General features: G+C 58.6%; 2 protein-coding genes across 2 annotated transcripts; one reads left to right on the top strand and one right to left on the bottom strand.

Annotated features, from left to right (window-relative positions):
* Positions 1-1,995: 1,995 nt before the first annotated feature.
* Positions 1,996-9,215, top strand: HHATL (hedgehog acyltransferase like; the record flags this gene model as incomplete). Its single annotated transcript, XM_079795492.1, has 11 exons — positions 1,996-2,101; positions 2,475-2,542; positions 3,055-3,168; positions 3,310-3,504; positions 3,871-4,080; positions 4,458-4,629; positions 5,084-5,228; positions 5,332-5,367; positions 8,225-8,426; positions 8,790-8,931; positions 9,091-9,215. 11 exons carry the CDS (start codon positions 1,996-1,998, stop codon positions 9,213-9,215), a joined length of 1,515 nt encoding a protein of 504 aa, XP_079651618.1.
* Positions 9,216-9,973: 758 nt separating this feature from the next.
* Positions 9,974-15,412, bottom strand: KLHL40 (kelch like family member 40; the record flags this gene model as incomplete). Its single annotated transcript, XM_079795462.1, has 6 exons — positions 9,974-10,085; positions 10,832-10,978; positions 12,183-12,368; positions 12,501-12,608; positions 12,904-13,064; positions 14,249-15,412. The coding sequence occupies 6 exons, from the start codon at positions 15,410-15,412 to the stop codon at positions 9,974-9,976; spliced, it is 1,878 nt and encodes a 625-aa protein (XP_079651588.1).
* Positions 15,413-20,093: the final 4,681 nt, after the last annotated feature.

The raw sequence follows: 20,093 nt of genomic DNA, 5'->3' as shown, positions 1-20,093 counted from the left end.
CCACCCCCACCCTCACCCCCACCCCCACTGAGATCCTCCCTGCGGCTCCCTGTGGCCAGCCGCTCTGCAGCACTCGGCTCGGCTCCACTCCGCTCAGCTCCGCTCCAGGCAGGCCACCTCCTCCCTGCCCTCCTCCTCCCCCTGCTCCTGCTGTCACCACTCACCGCTCACAGCCTCGAGGGGGTGGGGACCCCAGGGCTGGACAGACCCCACCGTGGCCCCAGAGCCCAGCTGGTCGGACGGACAAACGCTTGGACGCAGGACCCCGGAGCCCCGAGGTGGGCAGTGTGCCAGGGTCCCTCACAGCCTCCTCAAGGTCAGTGCCAGCCGGGGATGCAGCTACTCTGGGATCCTTGAGACCTTCAGAGCCCTCCCAGGCTCCTCATCTTAGACCTCAGGTCCCAACGTGGGCTCTTACACCAGGTGTGCTCGAAGCTGGCAGGACCAGGCGACAGGGGGGACTCCTGTGTCCACAAACTGGCCCACGTCTGGGGGTCTGTTGGGAGAGGTCCCAGGCCGGGGGCCAGCCCTGGCCCTGCTCAGAGGCCTCACTAGGGACACCCGCACCGGCCATGGGGAGCTAAAATTGGAAAGTGGCGAGTGGGAGGCAGCTGACAAAGCTATTTCGCGGGCTCTTCACCGTGCTCCGGTTTCAAGCTCCTGCTCCATTAACCTGATCCTTGGGGCCTCCCTACCCCCGCCGGCCGATGAGGAGGCGGCTCAGCCCTCAGGCCGGCCGCGCAGAAGTCGGGCGCAGCAGCCCCCCCTGGTTTGGGAAGGGGCAGCAATGGTCCTTTTACCTGTGACCCCAGAGGGGCTCACTGAGAACCCCTGATCCTGTCCATTTTGTTGTATGACCTTGACAGGTCCCCGCGCCTCTGTTCCATGGCCCCTCCACCTGTGTAATAGGGAGAATGCTGACACTGGGGGCCTAGGAGAGCCGTTATCAGACCTGGTGAGGGAGGGGACCTGGGTTGGGAGACAGAGCCATGCCTGCTACCTTTTGGCTCGACCCAGCCCGAGAGGGTGTCGATACATGTCCGCCCCCCTCCCCTTTAATTTGGGCCCTGAGTCTGTCACCCATGGGGTCCTTGGGAAGGTCCAGGGCCAGGCTGGAGCCAGATAGGGAAGGAATAGGTGCTAGCTGAGGTCCCAGAGATGGCCCAGCAGAGCTCCTGAGGGCAAACCAGGCTCTGGTAGAAGGGAGTGGCTAGGCTCGCCCTGAGCCTGATATGGTCAGCACCTTGGACAGCGGCCAGTGCCCTCCCTGGTGCCCGTCTGGCCCCACTCCCGCTACCCCAGGGCAACTCTTCAAATAGCACAGCCTCCAGCCAGCATCCAGGGCCTGAATATACAGAACACTGAGAGACACAGCAGGGACCAGGGACACAGGCAGGGACCAGGGACAGGGCAGGCTGGGGCTCAAGGGGTGATTGAGGGTGTGGGGGTCAGCGAGAGGCTGGAGGCTTGGTGCTGGGGCTGGACCTGGGGAGGTCAGGGAAAGTAAAGGCGGCTCAGGAGGGTGTGGAAGTCAGAGAAGGGGACAGGGAGGGGTGGGGCTTTGTCAGGACTGAGGGAGGCTTACTGAAGGGGGTGGGGACCCGGAGGGCCAGAAACAGATTGAGGTGATGCAGACGGGGCTGTTCCCCATGAAGGGCACCTGAGGCCTGGGCAGGAGCCGTATGAGCAGAGGGTGGGGACCAGCCCACCGCAAGGTATGGGAGTAAATGAAGGTGAGGAAGGCAGGCTGAGGGTGGAGAGTATGCTTTCAAGAGTTTCAAGGGGAAAGACAGGAGCTTGGATGTGGGGGAGGCCTGGGAGGAGTTGGGGATGCGGGGGAGGGAAGAATGATGGGATGAGACCCCCAGGAGGCAAGAGGGGCAGTCTCAAGAGTGGGGTCCTCACCACCTCAGTGGGGGAGCATAAGGTGGGCTAGGCAGGACTGGGGGTCAGCGGTGCCCTCACCCCCTCTGTCTCCCCAGCCACATCCAGGCTATGGGCATCAAGACAGCGTTGCCGGCGGCGGAGCTGGGCCTGTACTCCCTGGTGCTGAGTGGGGCCCTGGCCTATGCTGGCCAAGGCCTCCTTGAGGCTTCACAAGGTAACCGCTGGGCCCCTGGGCAGGGGAGTGGGACCCTTCTCTCTCTGGGGGGGGCCTCAGAGTTCCAACCAGCAAGGCCAGAAACTCAGAGGCTCCAGTAGTCTCTGGGCCCTGGGACTGGGCTGAGCTAGGTACGGTGACAGGGAGACACAGACGCAAGAGCACGGACAGAGACCTGGACACAGAGCCACAGAGAGAGAGAGAGAGAGAGACACTCAGACACTTAGGGAGACCTGGGCCCAGACATACAGTGAGGCCCGGAGAGAAAAGGCAGAGAGAGACGCAGGCTTTCTAAGGTGGGGGCCAGCCGCGTGCAGGGCCGGCAGGGGAGAGGTGGGGCGGTCCTCCCCCTGAGGCCACACTCTGTTCCCAGATGGGGCCCAAAGGAAGGCCTTCCGGGAGTCTGTGCGACCCGGCTGGGAGTACATTGGTCGGAAGATGGTAGGTCCTTCACACCCCAGGTCCCTGACTGGGGCCCCTGGCCCCTGGCACGTCTCTCTGACCCCAAACCGGTCCTGATGCTCCCCTTCTCCAGCTGTTCAGGGGGCTCCCAATGGGGAGGGTCTCTCGTGTGAGCTCCAGCACCTTCCCTTTCTCCACGGGCCCCTCCTGCCCAGACCCTGCTCATTCAGGAAGTAAATGGAGACGTGCCTAGCAGGGGCCTCCAGCAGCATCCTTCCCAGGAACCATGCAATAACGGTTTCATGGCAGGCAACGGGCCGGGGAGAGGGTGAGCTTTGAGGGGCGGAGCAGCCCACACAGGGTGCCCCTCACGCCTCTCTGTCTCCCTGCCTGGTGCTTCCCTCAGAGGGGAAGGCAGGGCTCCCAGCCATGGCTCTGCTCTCATGCGTAAGAAGAACCTGGGGGGGCTGGGACGTGCTGGGACTCTGAGCAGCCGGAGTGCCAGCCCATCCTGCCCCCACCCCACCTTAACCTGCCCGGGGCCCACCCAGGACGTGGCTGACTTCGAGTGGGTGATGTGGTTCAGCTCCTTCCGCAATGTCATCCTCTTCACCCTCTCCGGACATGTGCTGTTTGCTAAACTCTGCACCATGGTGGCTCCGCAGGTGAGCAGGGCCTGAGCCACCCCAGCCTCCCCCACCAGCTCCTCCTCAGCAGACAGGGGGTGTGGGGAAGCCATGCCGGGGTCCCACCTCCATGCGTATGGACAGGTAAACGAAGTCTTCCCCCCGCCCCCCCGCCCACAGCTCCGCGCCTGGATGTATGCTGTGTACGGGGCCCTGGCCGTGGTGGGCACGATGGGCCCTTGGTACCTGTTGCTGCTGTTTGGCCACTGTGTCGGCCACTATGTGGCCTCACTCCTGGGTCAGCCCTGGCTCTGTCTGGGCCTCGGCATGGCCAGCCTTGCCTCCTTCAAGCTGGACCCCCTAATCTCCTGGCAGGTGTGCAACAGGGAGGGGCAGGGGCAGAGGGGGCAGGGATAAGACCTCAAACCTCACTCACCCCATCCAAAGCCCTTCCCTCCCAACCTCCCCAAGCCTTTCCTTCACTTTCCCAGCTGTCTCCCAGCCTTTTACCATGGAGGATGCCTTGCCTACAAGGTGGTCCCCTCCACCAAACCAGGGACGTGTCCAGCTCATCCTCTGCTCTACCCCAGCCCTTACCACGAATTGGCCCTGAATGGCCAACGTTGACTGGGTCTGGAGAGAGGAAGGGACAGGACCAGGCTGGGCCCCTGGGGAAGCTGGGTGGGCTTCCCAGAGACCAAGGGCACCTGGTGAGCTGGCGGCCTGCTCTCTCCCATCCAGAACGGGTTTGTAACGGGCACTTTTGATCTTCAAGAGGTGCTGTTCCAGGGGGGCAGCGGCTTCACGGTGCTGCGGTGCACCAGCTTTGCGCTAGAGAGCTGTGCCCACCCGGATCGCCGCTACTCCCTGGCGGACCTGCTCAAGTACAACTTCTACCTGCCTTTCTTCTTCTTCGGGCCCATCATGACCTTTGATCGCTTCCATGCCCAGGTGAGGGGGACCTGTGGCTCTCAGAGCTGGGCTGACTGTCCCTCTTTAGGCAGGGGCTCCCGTCTCTGAGAGGACTCCCAGGGCGGGCTGTGCCCCCTCCTCAGGCATGATGGCCTTCCTCAGACCCCAGGATTGGGCCATATCCCTCCTACGTCCCCCCAAGGATCACAAGATGGAGATGTGTCTCCTCCCAGACAGGACTCTCCTCCTACTCAAATGGGGTTCCCAAGACAGGACCGGGTCTCCCCTAGCAGGCTGCGAACCCTCCTCGGGTGTTTTCACCCTCGGGCCAGGCTGCCAGGATGGAGGCCAGCCTCCCTCACCCTCAGATCCCCAGGACGTCAGTGACTCCCATTCACATCCTTGACATCCCCCAGGTGAGCCAGGTGGAACCGGTGAGGCGCGAGGGTGAGCTGTGGCACATCCGGGCCCAGGCGGGCCTCAGCGTGGCGGCCATCATAGCCGTGGACATCTTCTTCCACTTCTTCTACATCCTCACCATCCCCAGTGACCTCAAGTTCGCCAGCCGCCTGCCGGACAGCGCCCTCGGTGGGTGCACGGGGGACCCAGAACAGGGATGGGGTCTGGGCCAGCACCCCAGAAAGATAGACCTATATTCCTATGGGGTCACCACTGGGGAAGCTGACACCCTAAGGGCACAGCACCTATCTGAGGATGTGGGAGCGGGGACTTATTCCTTGACATGTGTGGGACTTGTCCTCTTTGTCTTGTGAAGCCAGACTGGTATGGGACAGAGCCCTTTCCACCTCCCTGGGGCCTCGGGCTGATCTCTACAATGGGATGGGGTCTCCCTGGGGTGGCCAGGATCCAGGCGGTGGGGAGCGGGGTGCCCATGGAGCGATCTGGGCAGCAGGGCCTTCTCCCGGACCTGGAGTTTGTCAGAAGCAGAAAACCAGACTCAGTGAGTCTCCCTAGATTTGGGTGTCTGGGGTGGGGAGACAGGTGCAACACCCGTCAGGCCGTGACAACATGCTGTCCCCAGCTGCCCTCGCCTACTCAAACCTGGTGTATGACTGGGTGAAGGCCGCTGTCCTGTTCGGCATCGTCAACACGGTGGCGCGACTCGACCACTTGGACCCGCCCCAGCCTCCCAAGTGCATCACAGCACTCTACATCTTTGCGGAAACGTGAGTGTGGGCATCGGGCATCTGGGGACACGCCCTCGGGTTCCCTGCCTTTCCTGAGCCCCTTCCCCGACGTGATTCACACCCAGCTGCCCTCCTCCCACAGGCACTTTGACCGTGGCATCAATGACTGGCTTTGCAAGTGAGTCGGGGTGGGGTGGGGGGATGGTCACAGTCGTCGTGCCAGGGGTTTGAGCAGGCAGTGCAGAGATTGGTCCATGTTTGGAAAGATCACCCCTGGCCCAGAGGAAGCAAGGAGGACAGGGAGGAGATGGTGGCAGAAGTCTAGGTCAAAGACATAGAGGTTTGTTGTGGGGTGGGGGCCCTGGAGGTGAGAGAAACAGTCCAAGTAGAGACACACAACAGGAAGCCTGGGCGGGACTTGGCCATCATTTGCAGATATCAGGACAGTGAGGGAGATGATTCCCAGACTCATATCTACAGCCTGGGAGGATGGAGGTGTGGTTTCCAGAAAGGGTTCCAATGGAGAAATGTCTGGTTGGATTCTGGGAGATACATCTGTGGAAGTTCAGGGAGGTGGTTCAGAGAAGCCTGGAGGATGGATGGAACGCTGAGCATTAGGGGTGTGGGTGGTCTTTCGGCCTTGGGTGTCCCAAGGAGAGAGAATAGAGTGAGAAGAGTAAAGAGGGGATAGCCGAGATTGGGCCGGGAAGAACTCTGGTTGGGGAGAAGTAAGAGCAGGTGGAAAAGACTGAAAGGAGTGGTCACTGGAACAGGAGGAAAGCCAAGGCCAGGTGACATCCTGAAACTCCGTGAAGACCATCCAGGTATGGTGGGCGCAACTGGGCCAGGTGCTGCTGGGGTCACGGAAGCTAGACACTGAGCGTTAGTGTTGGGGGCATGGAGGATTCAGCCTTTCACGGGAGAGGCCGGGGCAGGTGAGGCGTGAGAAAAAAACTGAGGAACTACAGGGGAATTCACGTGTGGACCTCTCCGGGAAGAAGCCTGGCACTGCAGGGGGAGACAGAGGAGGGGCTGGCGGAGATGTGGGGGTTTTAAAGACAAGAAATAGTGGAACATGCTTGGGTGCTGGAGGGAGTACTGCATAGAGAGGAAGGAGTTGGTGGTGCAGGATAGAGGACTGATGGGTGGAGTGAGGTCCCTGAGGAGGGAGAAGGAGATGGGACCAGCAGAGGCCTGGCTTCAGGTCACGGGAAGCCAGCGTGCTGCCGAAGGATAGCAGGTTCATGTAGAAGGTGAGGGATTCCACCTGAAGGCTCTGGTTTTCTCCATGAAGTAGGAGGTGAGGTCATCAGCTGAGAGAGGCAGGGTTGGGGGCATGGAGGGACGTGGCATCTGTGTGTCTTCCATCCTCCTGCCTAGATCCCCCCACACCCACTCCCCTTGACAAGGGGAGATAAGGGTGGCGTATCCACTGCAGAGTGTGGGAGAAGCCGACTAGAGAAAACTTGGCATTGAGAGCCCAGGTGAGGTTGGAGACAGTGGATTTATGGACTCTGATGTGTGAAGGTGTGAGATTTCCCCCATCAGCGCTTAACTTCTTGGGTGCTGGTGAGGAGAAAGTGGGTGACTGGGCCCTCCCAGGTGGGTGAGAAGAAAGAGGTGAGGAATAAGGGGTTTTAGGTTATTTATAATGATGACTCACTGAATATAAGCCTGTTAAGGAAGATGAGGAAGGGTGGGTGCCAATGAGATTGGAGAACAGAGCTGGGAGGCCAGGCCAGGAGGGACTGGGGGAAGAATGGGAATTAGGAATGAGTGAAATTTCAAGAGGTGACCAAGTTGGGGTGTGGCCATGGGAGTGGGTGGCTGAGGTGGACTGGAAAAGAAACCATTGGAAATGAGGAGGTCAAGGATGTTACTCAATGGGCTGTCTACTGAATTTATTTAACAAATATTTATTAAGCACCTACTACGTGCCAGGCACTGTTCTAGGCACTGGGGATACAGCAGTGAGCATGGCAAAGACCCCAAGCTCATGGAGCTTACAGTCTAGTGGGGTGAAACAGACCACAAACGGGTAAACACACACATAAACAATTTTAGGGAGTGGTAGGCATTATGGAAAAATGCACACAGTATAGTGGGATAGAGGCTGGCCACAGGATCTGGGCAGACCTCTGTGCGATGATATGTGAACTGAGATTTGAGAGATCAGGGAATGTGGGGAAGATAATTCGCGATAGGGGAGCAACGGGTGCAAAGGCCTTGAGGCAGGGACTAGCTGTGTCTGAGGGACAGGAAGGCCAGCGAGGCCCGAGCAGAGTTCACGAGGGCAAGAATGGTGGTGATGCGGTGAGAAGGTGGGCAGAATCCAGAGGACCTGGGATCGTCTAGCCGCAGTAAGAAAGCTGCATTTATTCTCATTGTAATGGGGGCAAAGGTTTGGTTGTGGGAGTGATGTGATCCAAGCCACACTCTCAAATGATTCCTCTAGCTGCTGTGAGGGTAGGGGGCCAAGGCAGAAGCAGGGAGATGATCTAGCGACGGGCCTTAATCTCTGTGGGAGGAGATGGCCTGGACTAGGATGGTGGTAGTGGAGGTGGTGAGCAGTGGCCCGGGCTGAGTGGAGCCCATCTGCAGGAGGGATGTGGGTGGAGGTGGGAACCTAGTATGCAGGAAGGCACGAAGGCTCCCGGCCTACCACGGAGTGGACGGTAGTGTCATGAACTGAGATGGGGATGCAGTGGGTTTGGGCAGGGATGGGGGAACCTGCCCTTCAAGTGAGGAGTCTGGTAACGGTGGGATAGAGGAGTTCGGAGGGAGACTGGGCTAAAGACGCAGGTTTGGGGCTCCTCAGCATAGGCAGTGTTCAGAGCCTTGGGTGTGGATGCGGCCACCTGGGGACCGAGTGGGCATAGCTGGAGGAGATCTGGAGTCCCAGGCTGAGCCCTCCACCTTCCGAAGTTGGGTCCACGGAGAGAAGCCACCTGAGGTCAGGAATGTTGACTGTACATCGAGGAGGGCTGTCCCCGCTGGGTACCCTTTGCCCGTCTCCTACCTGCCCTTTCCCATAGGTACGTGTACGACCACATCGGCGGGGAGCACTCTGAGGTGATCCCCGAGCTGGTGGCCTCCGTGGCCACGTTTGCCGTCACCACGCTGTGGCTTGGGCCTTGTGACATTGTCTACCTGTGGTCACTCCTAAACTGCTTTGGCCTCAACTTTGAGCTCTGGGTGCAGAAGCTGGCAGAGAGGGAGCCCTTGGCACACATGGAGGTGAGCAGGGAGGGGATGGCTGGGCACCGCTGCTCTCTCAAGGCTCCCCAGCCACCCTTGGTCCCCAGTCCAGAACTTTCTCACCACCACCTGGTTGTCAGGACAATGGCTCACCTGGGGGTATCTGGCCCTCCCTGCCTTCTGTGTGGTGTGGAAACCCCAGGCTGCTATGTTGGTCAGGCCCTGCCCTCTCTCCAGACCTCAGTTTGCCCGTCTTTAACAATGAGAGAGACCTGGCCTGGGACTCTCAGACCTGGGCATATCCCAGGGCCTCCGGGGCCGTGTGGGAAGGCCTCTGACTGACCATGACCTCTTCCCTCTGGGCCTCTTGCCACACTGACAATGCTTTCCTGCACCGCACAGGCCTCTATGTCGGAACAGATGTCTCGCAGGGTCCGGGGCATCTTTGGGGCCATGAACTTCTGGGCTATCATCATGTACAACCTTGTAAGCCTGAACAGCCTGGAGTTCACAGAGCTGGTCGCCCGGCGCCTGCTACTCTCAGGTGAGGGACAGGAGGGCGGGGGGATACAGAACGTGCCGGGCAGCACCCTCGAGGACCGTGACCTTTTGCAATGCCCCCACCTCACCGCAATTCCCCAGGGCGGGTCGAGTGGGAGGGGCATGACTGAGAAGCGTCATCCAGGACCTCTTCCCTCCACAGGGTTTCCCCAGACCACACTGGCCATCCTGTTTGTCACCTACTGTGGTGTTCAGCTGGTGAAGGAGCGAGAGCGAACCCTGGCGCTAGAGGAGGAGCAGAATCAGGACAAGTTGAAGCCGGAGTAGGCGGGAGGGGGGGAGGGATGGCTCGGCTCAGCCATTCCTGGGCCCAGGCCAGGCCAGGCCAGATGGGGCCTGACCAAGAGAATAAAGGACTTTTCTATCACAGTTTGGCTGGTCCCTCCCTTCCCCGCAGCAGTCTTCTGGCTCCTTGTCCATGCAAGGTGAGGAGCAGGGAGTTCTGGGCCTCGGGAAGAGGGTCAAGGTCTTGGCACACGCAGTGTGGAGGAGACACCCACATGGAGGGCAGAGACCACCAACCCGGGTAACCCCAAGTCTGAGCATTAAAGCCCCAAACCTTCAAACTAGCCGGTCACTAACTCTTGGAGCCCCGGCTTCCGGACCCTGAGCTGCCCGCTCAGAAGGCACTTTATTCTTCTCACAGAAGGAGACCTATCTGTGCTGCCGGGAGCGCTCGGTGGGGACCGTTCCCGTCTGACAGCCAGCACTGGGTCCTGTGGGGAATTTGCTGGCACACAGCCCGGCTGGGACAGGCCCGGGATGTAGCCTGGGATATGACCCTGTGGTTCTGGCTCAAGAACAGGGGGATACAGAGACGCCAGAGAGGCCTAAAATTCCTCGTCCCTGCCCCAAGGCTAGGACTGGGCAGCTATTACCTTCCCCGGCTGAAGCAGCCACTCGGCCATTACCACCGGTCCGGGTGGGCTCTGGCCTCTCCCAGCCTCATCCCTGGAGCCCCCAGGAGGCCCGGCCCGTGTGGGCCACAGGATGGGACGGTGCTTCGTTCAGGCCCTCCGGACTCGTCACATCTTGGTCAGGCGCAGCACGTTGAGTCGCACCGGTAGGAAGGTGGCCCCGGTGGCATAGGCCAACTCCCGCAAGACACCCTCCCACTTCTTCTCGTCCTCATTGTATCTGCAGGTGGGGCAGGGACAAGGAGCTTGGTCAGCCGAGTTCAGAGGGAGACCCAGCAGGAAGGGGTGGCTGGGTGCTCTAGGCCCACCCCTGAGGTGTCCCCACCCCACCCTACCCCAGCCCTGGAGAATGGTCCACTCCCAGAGGTTTCCCGTGTTCCGGGAAAGGTTCCCACGAGACTCACCCCCAGAGAACATCCACCCCACATTCCAGGAAGGGCACCTTCCTCCAAGAAGGTCTACATCTTCCCTTGAGATGTAGAATTTCCCTCCTCAGCCCTCCAAGTCCCCCCAACTCCCACTCTCCCAGCAGCAATGCCCCCTGGAGGCTGCCGGATCAGAAGGTGCCCCAGGTGGCCCAGGCCTCTCCCCTCCATCCCCAGGAAGGACCAGCCATGGAAAGCAATGGCTCTGTGAAACTGGGCTCGGGCAACTCTCAATCCTGGCCCCAGCTCTCCCCCTAGAGCCTCCAGGAGGGAGGGGAGAGGACCTGTTTCCATGGGTCTGTGCCCTAAGCTTGGGCCCCACGGTGGGGCATGGTGTCATGTGTGCAAACCCAGACTTTGCCAACCGAACTGGAGAGAACTGGGGCTGAATGGGGTCTACTGTCCCTTCCCACCAGGGCTCTCAGAAGAGGGATCAGCTCTGCCCCCAAAGAGCCTGCCCGGTGCCTCGGTGCCCGGCCACGATGCTGTGAGCCGTCAGCCTTGCTCATGATGCCCCTCACCTCCCCGGGGCCAGGCTCACCTCCAGATGTCATTGAGCTCTGTGGGGACCAGCTCCCCGGACTCAGTCTCCAGAGTGGCAAAGCCACTGATGGCATAGAGGGTGCCCGCCAGGCTGACCAGGCTGAGCGAGCTGCGCTCCTGCGGGAAGGCCTCAAAGGGCGCCCACCTGGTGGGGGGGAGGGGGGAGGGGGAGGCGGTGCATCACCCAGAGGCCTCAGCAAACCCAGTGACTGTCCCGCCCCAGCGCCCACAGCCTCAGTCGCACCCCTCTGAAATCTGAACCCCAGGGTCCCAGGCTCTCAACACAACCTGCTGTTCTGGACCTTCTCAAGAATGCCCACCTGGTGCCCCTGTCCAGGCCTCAGAGTGTCCCATCCCTGTTCCCCTTCCCCTTCCCTCTGGTATTCACTTCCTTTCCCATTCAATTACCGCCCCCCAACACTTCCCTTCACTGTCCCTTTGACATGCTACCCACCCTGCCCCCCAGAATCCACTATGGACCTCCCCAGTGTCCCTCCTTCACTCCTGAACCAACTCCCACTTGCTAGCTCAGTGGCCGTTAAGCCCCTGACCCCCTTGGACTCCTGCCCTGACCCCTTCTCCCACAGTCCACTTACTCTTAAGGAGTCTTCATCCCCACCCTCCAAAACAGCTCTCAGGTCCCCGACTACCCAGGGCTTGGGAATCCAGGCCCAGCACACGCACTCTGCTGGTGTGACTTGTTTCACACCCTGCCCCTACATCAGCTGGCATGAAGCATCTTAGTAAAAACACAGACGTGAGCTCAAAATCCTTCAGAGGCATCTCATCGCCTTTGGGATAAAGTTCCTCAGCCCTGCTGGCCGCCTCTGCAGCCCCAGTACCTCCCTCGCCACACTCCATCCAACCTGAGCAATTCCTCCAAATGGCCAGCCTTTTTCTCCTAACTGCCTTGGCACCAACTGTCCTTGGCCTGAGCATCCTTCTCCCATCACAGCTGTCTTCTTCCTGACCTCCCAGGGCAGGGTAGCTTGGTCTCCCCTGCATCCCTAGTACCAGGCCAGTGCCTGGTGTGAGTCTCTGAATGAGGAACCCGGCATCTCCTACCCCACTCCTGGGAGCTCTCTCCTGCCGACCAGGCGGCCATCACCCTCGCCCCACCTTGTGGGGGAAGCCCACCTCGCTACTGATCAGGGGAGAGGGACTATTTCTGTGCTGATGTCCAAGCTCAACTGTGAAGACCCAATCCAGGAGCTATGCTGCTGTCCGGGGCTGACTCAGAGAGGACTGGAGTGGACCCAAAGCCACACAGCCAGGGGGTTCCAGGGAGGCCCTCGGTCCCTGGTTGCCCTGCCCGGGGAAGGGGGAAAGAGAGGAGGCTAGCGGCGTACTTGTTGTCTGTGATGCTGTACACCTCCACGGAACTGGTCAGCCCTGTGTCGGTGACCCCGGCGGCCACAAAAATGCGGCCGTCATGGACGGCGGCCCCGAAGAGTGACCGGGCTGTCTGCATGGGAGCCAGCTCCTTCCACTCGAACTTCTTAGGGTCATAGACGCACATCTTGTTCAGGCACTTCCTGTGGGGTTGAGGCAGTGAGTGAGGGCCAGGAAGCGGGAGCAGGGCACCTCCCCCCCTTGGCCCAGTCCCTCCCCAGGCAGCCAGGTCACCTGCAGCCCTCTGCTGCACCCGCTCCAGGCCGCAGCCTCACCTGTCGCTGCCTTTGCCGCCAATGACGTAGACAAGGTCCATATGGGAGAGCACCGCGTGGCCGTACACCGCATAAGGCAGCGGGTCCGATTCTCCCCATTTGAACGACCTGGAGGGGAGGGGAGAGGGCAAACACACTCAGTCTCTGTCTCTGCACCCACCCACCCACCCAACACGTATGGGGGGGGGGCACCCGATACATTACCAGAACTCCCCAGACCTTCATTTCCTTGCTTCCATCTCATCTGCCAACCATCCCGCCTCGCCCCTACCTAACCGGGTCTTGGTTGGGTTCCTCGCCCCTACCTAACCGGGTCTTGGCCACACCCCACGGTCCGCCCCTGGCGCCAGGCCCCGCCCGCATCCTCACCCCCGCCCCGGCGGCCGCCCCTGCCCGCGCTCACAGCCGGTCGTAGCACAGCACCGAATCCAGGCTGCTCTCCCGCTCCTTGAGCTCCCGGCCGCCGACCACGTAGATGGCGTTGAGAGCCTCTCCCAGGCCGAAGAGGCAGCGCGGCGAGGGCAGCGGCGGCATCCCCAGCCACTCCGAGTCCAGGTGGTCAAACTGCGGACCGGGGGTCCAGTCAGCTTCCGCCCCCACGCCCCCAGTCCCAGCCCCAGCCCAGCTCAGCCCCATCAGGCCACCCGGGGGCCCCGAGGAGTCCAAGACTCCTGGTAGGGCCAGCGCAGGTGGAGGTGGTTCCTGGAGGCAGTGCCCCTCCTCCTTTCTGGGTGAGGAAGCCGACCCACCTCCACCCCATTCCTGAGCAGGCAGATGACGGAAGATGGCCGTTATAGCACCAGGATGGGGCAGCTTTCCCGGGGGCCGGGCCCTCCCCCTGAACACCTCCCTGCCCCCTGTTCTCCACCTCATCCCATGGCCCAGGAAACCCTCTCACAGCTCTGCCACTCACCCCTTAAAGCCTACGGTGCAAGTCTGTCGCCTGTCCACCTGGACAGTCTTAAAATAACACCACCAGTGGCTCACCTTTTTGAAAAGTTTTCTGAAGACTGAGCCCTGTACTGATGAACTCTTTATACCTGCCATTTAACCTTCAAATGACCTTACCAAGCAGGAGGAATAATACCCTCACGTATGAATGGAAGCGCAGAGGGAATGAACATGTGCCCACCTGTGCCCACCCCTCACGAGGCTCATTCTCCACCGCCCTCCCCTTCAGGTCTCCAGATTCCACCCAAGTGGCAAGGCCCACACCTACAGGGCCTGCCGCCAGGAAGCCATTTCTGCCCTCTGAGATCCCACAGTCCCACTACAACGTGGACTGGGCACCCCACTCTACTGGGCCTTCCTGTGCCTCAGTTTCCTCATCTGTATAATGGGAGGACTAGGCAGGATGATCCCTTTGTCTGGGACACACTGTTCCACACTCCAGTCCCCGACTCATGCAAAGGCCCTGCCCAGAACCCCTACACTGACCTTGCTCCTCCTTCTCACTGGGCCTGACCCCCAACCCTTGTGCAGGGCCAAGGCCTCCAACATATGGGACTGTCCTGAGGCTAACACCCCCCTGAAGCTGAGACACCACAGTTATGGAGCCATTGTCCCCTGTCTATCACTGCCTTCAGCTTTCAGGCAAGTGGCTGTCAGTGAACCCCCCTGGTCTACAGCTCACCGTAGACCGAGGACATTCACCAACAAGTAGACACAGGTCTCTCCTGGGCCCCAAGGCTGACCCCAGTCCCCAGCACTGCCCCCCCCCCCGCCCCCTCCCAGGGCTGGCAAGGCACCTGCAAAAAGTAAGAGCTCATGGGGTCCTCTTTGTTGTCCTCATTGTAGAAGAGGCCCCCGGCCACGAAGACCTGGTTCTCCTTCGTCACCAGGCTGGCGTGGTTCTTGGGGATCTGCGTGGAGAGGGAGGCGCAGTAACACTCATTGGCCGCCGGGTCATAGGCCACGGCGCCCTCCTCGCTGATCATAAAGATGAGGTCCTGCAGGAACATGCCAAAGCGCAGCGTGTCGTTGAGGATGCCAGGTAGGACGCGCTCGTCGTCCTCCTCCTCCCCCTCTGCCTTGGCTTCGCCGGTGCCCTTGTCAGCCGCCTTGGGCCCGGCCTCCTCCTTCCCCTTCTCCTTCTTCTTCTTGCGCAGCACGGTGAGGCGGCCCTCGTGCGCGTCCTTGACCATCTGCACCTTCCGCAGCAGCTCGGGCTGGGCGCGCACGAGCGGGTGGCGCTCCACGCGGCTCTCCAGGAAGGCGCGCGGCAGCAGGCGGCAGCGCACGCTCTCGAACACGGTGGGCAGCGCGCGCTGGCGCTCGGCCTTGGCCTCGGCGTCGCCGCCGCTGGCCGCCCACTGCATCACCGCCTCGAACACCGCCTCCTCCTTCTCCACGTTGAGGTCGTCGCTGGAGATGATGGCGATGAGCTCGTCGGCCGAGAGCCCGAGGAAGTCGGCGTCGCGCGCCACGAGCGAGAAGCGCGCGCAGATGAAGTCGCGGGCGGCCACGGCCAGGCGCGCGCAGTCCAGCAGGAGCCCGAGGCGGAAGACGGCCAGGCAGTTGGAGAGGCACAGGCGCTTCTGCAGGAAGGACACGCAGATGGTGAAGATGGACGGGATCTGGAAGCGGTGCGCCGCGGCGAACAGGTCCTGCACGCTCGCCTCGTCCAGCGAGATCTCCGACGTGTACAGGTAGTGCAGCACCTGGGCCACCACGTCCGGGGCCACGTCCTCCAGGCGCAGCTCGCCCGCCGGCTCCGGCTCGGCCAGGAAGCGCGCCCGGAAGTAGGGGCTGCAGGCGGCCAGCACCAGGCGGTGGCACGGGAACTCGCGCTCGCCCACCCGCACCACACAGTCCAGGAACTTGCCGTGGTCTAGCATGTCCTTGAGCCCGTCCTGCAGGAGCGTCTGCTGGTACAGCCGCTGCTCCTCCGCCTGCTCCAGGCCCAGCGCCATGGTGAGCGGCCTAGGGTGCGGCGACCAGGGGTGCCGGGGGGCCTCCTCTCCGGAGTCCCTGCTCTCCTGCTGGGCGGTGCTCAGTCTGCGCAGCTGTCCTGGTGGGCTATATATAGAGGTGGGCCTGGCCCTGTAAGGCGAGCTGCCTGGCCTCCTGCACATGACGCAGAGGGGACAGCTGGGCAGAGGCCCTCTCCCAGCAGCCTTGACTCAGCCCCGCGGACTCATGGGACGGGGAGTGGGGTTTCTGGGCCCTCCTGGAAAGAGGAGGGCCTCCCGGCCTCATTTCTAAATGGAGCACAGCATGGCCTTGATCGCATTCCTAGGTTGGGCAGTGCCCCTTGGGGGAGGGGATGACCCAAGCTCTGCCCCTTCCATCAGGGAGGGGCGGGTATTGGAGTCCCACCTTGGGTCTCCCTTCATGCCTTCTGGGTCTTTCCATCAGGTGCCTCTATTTCCTCTCTGGAGTATATCCCGCTCCAGCCACCTCTGGATACAGTGTGCTTGGGTTTGTGCTCAGAGAACTTGAGCATGGCATTCAGTCATTGGGGACCTTGTTGTCCCCCCTTTAAAAGGGGAAGATCTTCTCCCATGTCTGCCCCAGCTCTGAGACGCTCCTTCAACTGTGCAAGAAAGCAAGAAGGTGTCTTAGGTAAACAAGATGGCCACTTTTTAGGAGAAAAAAAAACCACACATTATATATACATATTGATTTCAGAGAGGGAGAGAGAGATAGAAACAGCAATGATAAGAGAGAATCATCGACTGCCTCCTGCACACCCCCCTACTGGGGATAGAGCCCGCAACCCGGGCATATGCCCTTGACCGGAATTGAACCTGAGACCCTTCAGTCCGCAGGCTCACACTCTATCCACTGAACCAAACCTGCTAGGGCAAACTATATATTTTTATTGATCTCAGAGAGGAAGAAAGAGGGAGAGATATAAACATCAACGATGAGAGAGAATCACCGACTGGCTGCCTCCTGCACGGGTAGTCACTTTTCTGTGGAGCCTGGAGCAGGTCAGATCTCTTTGTTGAGCCTCAGTTTCCCTTCCTACCCTATGAGGAGGTGGAGGTGTTGGACTAGGAGGGCCTCGGCTCAGTTCTGCTGAGGTTCAGAAGCTCTAAGGTTCTGTATTCCTAGGAGGACACAGTCACAGGGTATTAACACTGTTAGGTGTTAGACATGCTAGAAAATTAATTTCCTAGGATTCGACTATTCTAGGTGTTCAAACCCCCAGGTTTTTAACATTCTGAGGGAGTGACATTCTGGATTCTAGGGTTCAAAAAGACGTTCACTGTCTATGCTCTTTGGTCTTGGTCCATTCTAGGCTTGGCCTGAGCCTGCCTGGCCTTAGGGCCCCTGCACCCTGTGACAGCCTAAAGGATCAGGGTAGAGGCCCAGGACAGCCAGTCCCTATGCCCACACTGCTCTGGACTCTTGACCACCCCACCCCCCTTCACACACACACACACACACACACACACACACACAACAGCCTCAGCCACCAAGATTAACTTGTTTCCAAAGTGCCAGAGGCTGCAGCTGTGGGTTAAATTTAGCCCCCAGGACACCGGTGTGAACTGTTATGGGGTATTCTCCCATCATTCCTCTGAGTCACTTGTTTATAACCTCAGGCTTGGGGGGGATGGGAGGATTGGAGAGGGGACCGCAGGCTGGTCCAGGACTGAGTCACCTCCCCTTTTGTGATCTCAGCGTCGTCACTGCCTGTTCCTCCTGAGCAGTGCATTTGACCATCCCTTGCTCACCCTGCCAGCAGGTCCCAGAAGGCACAGCACCTGGGACGCCCTGGAGGTGGTCCTGTCCTCCTCGCAGAAAGGACAGGGAGGATGAGTGGTGGACCTCCAACCCAGCCCTGGACCACAGGGCACGTCCAGCAAGTACTGTCAGTAAACAAGGTGCCGAGAGGCTAGGCAACTTGGCCAAGTCACACAGCTGACAAGTGGCCCAGCCAGGATTCAAAGCCGATCTGCCTACCTCCAAGGACTGTGGGTATCTCTCTTACTGCTTCCCACAAATTAACAAAAAAAAAGGTCTGACAGAAGGTGCTGACCGAACAATTAACGTATATTTACCAAATGACTCCACGATGTATTTTTAGATGATGATGAATCCCATCGTGCTCACTCCCTACCAGGCATTCCCCTAGGACAGTGGTCGGCAAGCTCATTAGTCAACAGAGCCAAACATCAACAGTACCACGATTGAAATTTCTTTTGAGAGCCACATTTTTTAAACTTAAACTTCTTCTAATGCCACTTTCTTCAAAATAGACTCGCCCAGGCCGTGGTATTTTATGGAAGAGCCACACTCAAGGGGCCAAAGAGCCGCATGTGGCTCGCGAGCCGCCGTTTGCCGACCACGGCCCTAGTAGGAGAGGGGAGATGACAGAGGATAAAGTGAGTGCACTTGAGGACAGGTTAATAGAACACTTCCAATCTGAAGAATAGAGAGTGTATATATAGGTTGTTTGTTTTTGTGTTTTTTTTTTAAATAGAGAATATAGAGTGAAAAAAAATGAATGGCATCTCAGGCCCATGAGTCAAGAAAAGAAGTCCTCTAAAACTCAACAACAACAGCAAACCACCTGACTGAAAAATGGGCTAAGGAACTGAATAGACATTTTCCCAAAGAAGACATATAGATGGCCAATGAGCACATGAAAAGATGTTCAATGATACGAATCACTAAGGAAATTAAGCCCAAACTGCAAGATACCACTTCATGCCCATTAGAATGGCTACTATAAAAAACAAAACAAATGAACAGAAGATGTGCAGAAATTGAAAACCTTGTGCACTGGTTGGCGGGAATGTAAAAATGGTGCAGCCACTATTAAAAAACAGTATGGCAAAAAGAAGTGTTGACAAAGATGTTGAGAAATTAGAACCCTCATACATTGCTGGTATAGATACAAAATGATGTCACTACTCTGGAAACAGTCTGATAGTTTCTTAAAAGATTAAACAAAATTTGTCATTAAAAAAAAACGGTATGGCAGTTTGTCATAAAATGAGGATTATCACATGATCTAGTTAATCCACTTCTGATAATATACCCAAAGGTGTTGAAGCAGAGTCTCAAAGAGACATTTGTACACCCATGTTCATTGCAGCATTATTCACAAGAGCCAAAAGGTGGAAGTAACCCAATGCCAATAGACAGATAAAGGGATTTAAAAATGTGGTATACACACACATACAATGGGATATTATCCAGCCTTGAAAAGGAAGGAAATTCTGACATATGCTACAACACAGATGAACCTTGAGGACATTATGCTCAGTGAACTACGCCTGTCACAAAAGGACAAAGATTGTATGATTCCACATATATGAGGGATCTAGAGCAGTCAGGTTCATGGACAAGGAAAGCAGGTAGAATGGTGGATGCCAGGGGCTGGGAGTGGGCAAGAGGAACAGGGACTAACTACTAAGGGGAGCAGGGTTTCAGTGTTGCCAGATGAAAGGAGTCAGTGGGTAGATGGTGGTGATGGCAGCACAGCAATGTGCATGTACCTAATGCCACTGGCTGTACCCAGCCTATCCGGACTTACCAGTCACGACTCTAAAAAGCCACGTAATCGGGGGGTAGGGCCAAGGGCACTGCTGAGCCAGGGCTGCATCACGCCCTCATCTCACGGCCCCTGCTGTGCCCTAGAAGGAAGGCAGGCCAGCTCTGTCCAGCAGCCAGCGCTGCTCGGCCCGTGCTCCCGGCCACCCGGTGTTAGTGAGCTGGTTGGGCCCAAGGAGCAAAACTGAGGAGAGGGCACAGAGATGCCAACTGTGGTGCCCACCATTCGTGGCCCCCAGCCACCCGGCGGCCTCTGCCTCCCCGCCTTACATGCACATGCCATGTGAGGGTGAACTTGGAAATATAGTGGGTCCTTGAACAATGAGGGTTTGAACTGCATGGGTCCACTTACACATGGTATTTTCAATAAATATGTACAGTTCTATAAATGTATTTTCTTGGTAATTTTCTTAATAACATTTTTTCCAGCTTATTTTATTGTAAGAATACAGTATCTAGTAGATACAACCTACAAAATCTGTGTTGCATGATTGTTAGCGGTAACGCTTGCAGTCAACAGTAGACTGAGTAGGTAAGTTTGGGGGGGATCAAAAGTTATATGCAGTTTTTCCAGTGCATTGCGTTTGGTGCCCCTAACCCCCACATTATTCAAGGGTCAACTGTACTTTGAGGATGAGGGAGGTGGGGTGGGGCTGAAGGAAAGGATGTGTAGAGGCGACAGGCAAACGGATGGGTAGCAAGAGGGAAAAGAGTGGAAACAGAGAAGACCAGCCACGAGACCGGGGGATCAGCCAGGCCTCGGTCTGTGGGCAAGCCTTTTTCTAGGGTCACCTGAGTGAGCCCCCGTTCCTTTCGACCAAGAAAGCGGGCCTGGGTCAACAGGCAGCCTCCACGCTGGGAACCTGCACCACCCACCAGCCTCCCAGTCAGACCCCTTCCCCTGCATCCAGAACTAAGCGACATGAAACAGGGGCCTCATTCCCCACATATCCCTGGGCCCAGAGCCCCACCTGCCTCAGAGGCCACTACCTGACTTTCACCTGAGCTTTCGTCCTCCCAGGCACCCACGACAGCATCTCTGATAACTGGCCCCTCCTGGATCCCCGCCCACAAAGGGAGGGG

This window comes from Cnephaeus nilssonii (genome assembly GCF_951640355.1).
Source record: "Cnephaeus nilssonii genome assembly, chromosome: 17".
In the NCBI taxonomy this organism is placed as follows: domain Eukaryota; kingdom Metazoa; phylum Chordata; class Mammalia; order Chiroptera; family Vespertilionidae; genus Cnephaeus; species Cnephaeus nilssonii.
Note: the sequence above shows the minus strand (reverse complement) of the source record. Positions and strands in the feature narration are given on the sequence as shown.